The sequence below is a fragment of the Thalassophryne amazonica genome, chromosome 8 (genome assembly GCF_902500255.1).
Source record: "Thalassophryne amazonica chromosome 8, fThaAma1.1, whole genome shotgun sequence".
NCBI classification, from domain to species: Eukaryota; Metazoa; Chordata; class Actinopteri; order Batrachoidiformes; family Batrachoididae; genus Thalassophryne; species Thalassophryne amazonica.
In genome coordinates this window covers 113868557-113876756 of record NC_047110.1, presented here as the reverse complement: position 1 = coordinate 113876756, position 8200 = coordinate 113868557, and the positions used below count along the sequence as shown (strand labels likewise).

At 43.8% G+C, this 8200-nt stretch overlaps 1 protein-coding gene across 1 annotated transcript in view; it reads right to left on the bottom strand.

Moving 5' to 3' along the window:
• Window positions 1–205: 205 nt before the first annotated feature.
• The window catches only part of tdrd12 (tudor domain containing 12), a 145300-nt gene continuing 137305 nt past the window's right edge, over window positions 206–8200 (bottom strand). Inside the window, exons 27-29 of the mRNA XM_034175553.1 lie at window positions 6684–6837; window positions 6276–6345; window positions 206–1468 (exon numbers count right to left, since the gene is read on the bottom strand). Coding sequence (XP_034031444.1) covers window positions 1392–1468; window positions 6276–6345; window positions 6684–6837 — 301 coding nt within the window. The 3' untranslated portion in view covers window positions 206–1391. The remainder of the gene's footprint in view (window positions 1469–6275; window positions 6346–6683; window positions 6838–8200) is intronic.

The following is an 8200-nucleotide window of genomic DNA, read 5'->3' as shown; positions in this document are numbered from 1 at the left end:
TAACACAGTGGTAAACATACCACTGTCCCAGCTTTTTTGAAGCGTGTTGCAGGCATCCATTTCAAAATGAGCAAATATTTGCACAAAAACAAAGTTTATCAGTTTGAACATTAAATATCTTGTCTTTGTGGTGTATTCAATTGAATATAGGTTGAGGATTTGAAAATCATTGTATTTAGTTTTTAATTTACATTTTACACAACGTCTCAACTTCATTGGAATTGGGGTTGTCGGTCTGGATGGAAAGCAAAACATGTCTGCCAAACTGAGATCTGGATCCACACCAGCAACACTGTGGCCACAACAGTTGATGCAAATGCCACTCGCTAAAGCCCTGAAACATCTTTTCACTGCGCTGGATGCAGATTCCACATCAGCGCTGCTGCCGCTGCCGTTAGTGTCAATCTACACACTGGAAGATGACACAAATGACAGAAAAACGTAAAATTGGGAACGGATTTCCCAAACATGAAGATTTAAAGTCACTCGTAAGAGCGCCCCCACCCTGTTATCTGAAAAATCACCCCTTCAGCTCACTGACAGTGAAATAGTTTAAACAGCAAACGTGAATAAATCAACCTGAACTGGGTAAACGAAAAATCCCAGGTCATTTCAACTAACATTGTATATTTCAATTTATATAGCATCAAATCACAACAAAGTTGCCTCAAGGTGCTTCACACAAGTTAGGTCGAAACTTAGAACAACATAAGCCGCCCAGCGGCACATCACCTGGGTCAGTTCTAATCTCACCGACTAATCCCACAGCATTTAACCAAATCAGTGAATAATGCTGTGTTCAGCCGGTGGAACGCACACGTACAGCTGTGCATTCCACCGCTGCATGTCTCACCGGACACAATTATTAAAGAAACAAACACTAACAAAATAATGATGGAGGAACAGCAGAACATTTGTCCTGTCGCGTGCCGTTCCATCAGCGAGAAACCAAACACGTGCAGTAGTTTGGGTTCTGAGTGATTCTCAAGCTGTGGGCCCGCGGAGTCACCCTGACCATTGGCACCGTTACTATGATGGTAACGTGTGACACTGAGCATGTCTCTCGTCGTTCCTGCAGAAAGCGTTCTGCAGGCAGCAAAAACAAAGATCGACGTACAGCTTAAACTTAAACATATCTTGTATTTTTATAAACACTTCAAATGCTTTGAGTTTGACGAGCAGGAAACCACCGAACTGGTTCTGCAGCAGGAACACAAGAAAAAGGGAACTGCGGGAAAACAGAACCCACTGAATGAGTCTGGAATTTTAATCCTGACCATCTTTCACTGCTGGAAAAATAATAAACTCTTGGATTTGATAGAAACAGGTGCCGTTACAGTGAAAAGTCAAAGGTCACGACCCTGGCGGTAAAGAGAATAAACATGTTCTGATCAGTCACTTTCACTGCTGCTGTCTGAGAAGACGTACCCGTTCCTCTCCTCCTCGGAGTCATCAAACATGTGGCGACCTGCACAAACAAACAAACAGATCAGTTTAAAGGAGCATCGAGGAGTGAGAGAAAAAAAAACAAACTGTGAGGAGAGAAAGTTTGGAATCTTTGAGGAACACGTGTGCCGAGAACTCACGATGTAAAAACACCACAATGTTAAAGTTGTCTGGGAGGGGTTTTTTTTGTTTTGTTTTGCAGTTATTAGAGTGTTTTATTTTGAAAATCTCTCAATTTCCTAAAAGCTGCTGCATTTTCAATATGATTCATCATCAGTGAGAGGAGAAGAGAGGCGATTACGGCAGTAATTCATACTCAGAACTGCAGCGACGTTCAGGATGAGACAAAGCGTTAAAGCGTGTCAAAGTTCACCTGCAGTCAGTGACTTTCAGTCAGGTTGTGCTACGATACGTCCTCTTGAGCGTCATCACGTGCTGACGTGGTGATGAAGTGCAGACGCTCACACATCAACAATCTTTTTTCTTAGTGGAACACTTCAATTTTCGTAGTTTTCTTTAATACTAAAAACTGAAGGATGAATAAAGGAACATTTCCATGTGTAACCACTGAGTGATTCATCGATTAACACAAACTGTCCAAACTGTATCATGTTAAAATGAAAACAGATCCTTTGTATTTCTGTCCAGTTTTAATGTTAATTATTAGTACACTTTATTACTGTACATATTTTTATGTCCTTTTGGAGAAAATGTTAATTCATGCTAAATAATGTGTTCTGCCGTGTGAATACAGCGGGTTTTAAATCACTGTTGCCCACCTCATGACGTGTGTGTGTGTGTGTGTGGGGGGGGGGGGGGGGGGCTTGTTTACAGCGCATGCACACACACTTTTACAGTCTTCTGCAGATTTAAGGAAGAACACAGAAATTATTTCAACATTTAAACTCACTCACTCATCTTCAACCAGTTATCCAGGTTCAGGTCGGGGGGAGCAACAGCTCCAGTAGGGGACCCCAGACTTCCCTTTCCCGGGCCACACTGACCACCTCTGACTGGGGGATCCCGAGGCGTTCCCAGGTAAGTGTGGAGATATAATCTCTCCACCTAGTCCTGGGTCTTCCCGGGGTCTCCTCCCAGATGGATGTGCCTGGAACACCTCCCAATGCGTCACTGATTATCGCCTCGTTCCTGCTTAAAACTGACTTTAGAATGATTTAAGAGGCTTTACCTTTATCATCTGATGGCTAATAATCACATTATTCCATTTGATCGCTTTGGGTGGAGAGACTCCATCTTAAGCTGGGTTCACATGGCAGGATAATTAGGCCGATATCGGACCCGATCTTCCCCTTCCGACAATCTTAAGGACGCCCGACAATCCTGATGACGTCAAAGATAATCCAATCAGATATTCCTGCCGTGTGTGGTGTGTTCAGAGCACTCTGATCTGCTCGGAAGGGCGTCAGGAGCGCTCCGATTGCAAATCAGGGATATTCAACATGTTGGATCTTTTTGGCCCGATATCGCAGCGTGTGGTGTGTCCTCCGACCAAAACGAGCTCACAGCCTGCTGAATGTGACGTGCAGCCAATCAGAAAGGGAGGTGACAGACGTACGGAGCGGAAAATAAAATCAAAACAGCTGTTCTGACTTACCAGAAAGTCCGGTGGTCGCGCTGTCTCCACTCCTTTAAAGAACACCTTTTCTTTTTCTATTGTTTTCCCGTTTTAAGTAGTCCACAAAGTATCTCCGTTTGTTACTTTGAAGTCACGTTTAATCTCGAGAGATTTTGCGAGACTTCCTGTCTGAACTGTGAATGTTTGTGTGTTAAATCTGTTCGTGTGTGGTAGTGTTGTTATTACAGTGTGGCTGAACGCCACACACTGTACGACCAAACCTGTTAGATCCATGATTTTTTTATCTTCACGTGTGTGGTCTCAGGTTTTGGAAACCTAAATATAATTTTAAAATCCTGTCGTGTAAACCAGGCTTTAGACAAGCTGCTGTGGTCCGAAATGACGCATGTGCAGTGGAGGCAGGGCGAACCAATTTTTAGGGGTGGACCGTTTGGCCTGCGACATTGATTCTCTGGCCAATCTCACACTCCATCGTCCCCTCACTCGTGAACAAGACCCCGAGGTACTCGAACTCCTTCACTTGGGGCAAGACCTCATTCCCTACCCGGAGTAGGCAATCCATCGGTTTCCTGCTGTTTACAATGTGGTACTCAGGTCAAAGCAGTTTCAGTCTTTTGTTCGTGGTAATGAGTCATTCACGTCATCAGGAGAGAGTCGTCAAGGGAGCCATCAGGGGAAGCTTCCGTCCTGTCATTAGGAGAGTGCTAACTAGAGCACAATAGGTGCTAATTAGAGCTATTGTTTAGTCACTAGCCTATAGCAGTCAGCCTCTCGGTAGGTGGGGTCTGGTTAGGTTAAAAAACTCCAGCTTTTGTTGGCTTCTGATTTATTCTTCTCTACAAGAGTCAAGACAGAAGTCAGACTACCAGAGCAAGAATTTTAGCTGAGGAAGCTTCTGTGATTTGAAGTGAAACGTCCTCACGTCAACCAACCCAGTCCAGTCGAAGATTCAAGCTTCTCTACTTGATATCTTGTCTATGAATATCACAAACAGGATTGGTGACAAAGCGCAGCCCTGGTGGAGGCCAACCCCCACCAGAAACAAGTCCGACTTACTGTCAAGCACCCGAACACAGCTCTCACTTTGTGAGTACAGAGACTGGATGGTCCTGAGAAGGGACCCCCTCACTCCATACTCCCGCAGCACCTCCCACAGTATCTCCTGGGGTACCCAATCATACGCGTTCTCCAAGTCCAAAAAACACATGTAGACTGGGTGGGCATACTCCCAGGCCCCCTCCAGGATCCTTGTGAGAGTGAAGAGCTGGTCGATTGTTCCACGACCAGGACGGAACCCACATTGTTTATCAGATTTTGCATGAGTGTGACTGTGAAAGCGCAGGCAGAAAGTGACATCAGATGGCTCCATCCAGAGATGGGAGTGGATTAGGGCTGAAACGATTCATTGAGTAACTCGATTAGTTAAAAAAATGTTCAGAGGCAAATGAGCCTTGAAGCTCGGTTTAATGTTGAACACATATGCCAGGCCGTGTGTGGGGCCGTAACTTCCCCAGGAAAAACAAAACAAAACAACAACAAAAAAACAGAAGAACTAGAGCATGCAACAAGATGTGTAAGAGCTAATCAATGCAGCACCAAAAGCTACAGCTTTCCAATGTGAAACACAGAGTAAAATAGCATCTATTAAGAGAAAGAGGGTCCACACTGATCATCTGAAATAGACTTACTGTGCATTTAAAGCAAATCAGTGTGTTTATGCATTTTTAAAACACACACGGTTCGGTCCCGCTGGCTGCTCTCTGCTCTACGTGCACTTTAAGTAAATCGGACTTATTCAAAAACCGCCTTTATTTGGATTTTATCAGAATTTTCGTCGACAGGGTGCAGAGCAAATTTATCAGTGTGCTTTTGTGGAAAAGCTGCACTCCAGAGCCCAGTTTTTCACAGGCTGCGCTCACGTTCAGCCTGACTGACTGAGGATTACACCAACCGCCTGCATTTACGGTCCGGTTGTCAGGGGAGTGCTGAGCTCCTGACACGGGAAAGATCCAAACTTGTAAAGACGTGAAAAAAAAATTACTCAGGAAAAACACTAAATGTGACAATCTGCGTGACGGCACAGTGGACACTCTGCCATTGCTTTGGGAGAGCTCTGGCTATTGATGTTTAAAAACGGGGAAAACGACTTTTTATCCGATTACTCAATTAAATCACTGCTAGAATACTCTATTTCAAAATACTCTATAGCTGCAGCCCTAGAGTGGGTGTCTTCTTCTGCAGGCCTCCTGTCCTGTGCACCAGCATAGACTCCAAATATTTCTTGTATATTCCTTTTGTAAATTGTGTCTGTAGCATGGCCCAAGAAGGGGGTCACTCCTTTGGTTCTGGTCTGCTTGAGGTTTCGTCCTCCAATCAGAGTGAGTTTTCCTCACCAGTGTCACCTGTCTTCTTGCTCTGAGGGTTAGTAAGGTTAGACCTACTTGTGTGAAGTGCCTTTAGGCAATTTTGTTGTGATTTGGAGCTATATAAATGAATAACTTGAAGCTGTGGTGTGGACATGGGACTTTAAAGCAGTTAGCACAGCTAGCTGTTAGCGATGTCAATGTTTACTGGCTTACTGACTGTTGTTGGACATATTAAAGAATCAAAAGATAAAAGGAGATGATGGCAATCATATTTAATGACGTCATGTGGAATTTTGAAATGTGTACATTTACAGAACTGTGTGAAGCAGGAAGTACCATCAGACAGCACGACGACATCCTCCGTTTAAGGAGAAGCAAAACCAGCGGGGTGCAGTTTTGTTGCCAGGTATGTATTTATTACTTCTGAGTTTGTCCATCCTGGTTCACAATGATTGGATGTGTTTTTAACACAGCTGCAGCAATCAGAATGCAACAGGAAGTATGGATGACTGTAAATCCCTTCAAAACAAGTCAAATAATTGCTCTAAATGAGAACTCAAGCGTATGTGGCCGGCACATGAAGGAAGGAAGGATGGATGGAAAGAAAGAAAGAAGCGGTCTGCTTTGTTTTATATTGCACAGCCACTCCGAGGGCTTTTAATTTGAAAATCCCTGAATGTGTCAGAAAGACGGTGTGATGTGTCTATGAAGTGTTTTCAGGCAACCAGGAAGAGAAAAGTCTACGTTTGCTGACAAGAAGTCAAACCCAAACCCAGACTTGAGGCTTAAATGCACAGTGGACCAGAGCAGAACCAGAACCACAGGTGCTGAACTCACGGACTCGTTGGATCAGAACCTGTTCCTACCTTTTCCTTGTTTCTGTGTTCGGTCTTCTTCCTCATCAATGTGCTCAGTGTCAAAGCTCACAAAAATATTCTGTAGAAAGAAACACGTTTCAAATGTAATTAATGAAACAAAAATATTCCGCCTGACTTATTTTATAGAATAGAATGGAAACAATCAAAATGAAAATAGATAAAAGGAGAAAACTAATGTTTTCGCGTGTGTGCGCAAAATAATGAATGAAATTGAATCCTTTAAAATTCTTTTGTTTTTACCTGCACACACAGCTGTTTGTTTCTTTGTTTTTATCTGATCTTTTTGTGAATAAGCTTACAGCAACCTGCCCGCATTACAGATGAGTCGTGTGCTTTGTGGTCATGTGTGGTGTGACTTGTATGAACTGGTTTGATGACTTGAAGCAGCTCCAGTACTTTGTTTCTGAGGAGTCTGTCCCAGAGTCCTGGCTGCTGTTTGATCAGCTTCAGAACCGGCTTGTTGGACTTCATCTCCCAGCTGCAGCGCTCGACGGCGACGGCGGCGTGAAGCTCCAGCTCGGCTCGGTAAAACCGACCGCTCACAGTGCCACTGAAGGATAGAGAAGAAGTCAGAGTGACATCATCATCATTCTGTACACACGGCGAGGAAAAAGGACAGTATTCTCTTTTTATTAAAAAATAAAAACTAATTTGTTCCCTTCCAAATACATTCAAAGCCTCGGGGTTTAAAATAAACTGCTGAGTGCTGCTGAGTGCTCCAAAGTTATCTTCTCTGATCAAAGTACATTTTGCATTTCCTTTGGAAATCAAGGTCCCAGAGTCTGGAGGAAGAGAGAAGAGGCACAGAATCCATGTTGCTTGAGGTCCAGTGTAACGTTTCCACAGTCAGTGATGGTTTGTGGTGCCGTGTCATCTGCTGGTGTTGGTCCACTGTGTTTTCTGAGGTCCAAGGTCAACGCGGCCATCTACCACGAAATTGTTAGAGCACTTCAGCTTCCTGCTGCTGACCAATGTTATGGAGATGCAGATTTCATTTTCCAACAGGACTTGGCACCAGCACACAGTGCCAAAGCTACCAGTACCTGGTTTAAGGACCATGGTATCCCTGTTCTTAACTGGCCAGCAAACCTGCCTGACCTTTAACCCTGTAGAAAATCTACAGGATACTGTGAAGAGGAAGATGCCATATGCCAGACCCAACAATGCAGAAGAGCTAAAGGCCACTATCAGAGCAACCTGGGCTCTCACACCACAGACTGATCGACTCCGTGCCACACCGCATTGCTGCAGGAATTCAGGCAAAATGAACCCCAACTACGTATTGAGTGCTGCACATGCTCATATTGTTCATGTTCATACTGTACAGTTGGCCAACATTTCTAAAAATCCTTTTATTGTATTGATCTTAATATTCTAATTTTCTGAGATACTGAATTTGGGATTTTCATTAGTTTTCAGTTAATCAATCAATCAATAATCATCAAAATGAAAAGAAAACATTTGAAATATAACAGTCTGTGTGTAATGAATGAATATAACATACAAGGGTCACCGTTCTTGTACACTGTTCTTTCAAAGGTGCCATTTCTCCCCAAATGATAGTTTGAGCTCATCACAGAGGCACGAGTGTCTGCCGCTCGCAACAAAACTTAAAAAAGCACACGTTTTGTTTTGCTGGTTGAGATAACACCTGCACAATCTCATTAGCGCCCCCTTGGCTAATTTTAATGTAGGTCCACATGACTCCTTTATCTTAATGAGGGGGAAAAAAAGGCTTTGAGCTGCAGGGATTGTTTTGTTGTTGCAGTCCCACTGTTGTCCACAGGCTCAAAGTGATAAGGTGAGGGTTGTTGAACGCCATCAGCTGGCAGCGTGACTGACGCGAGACTTCAAGCCGGTGCCTACCAACAGACACGCATATTTTCTGTAGTGGTGCAGACTCAAGTCTCTCC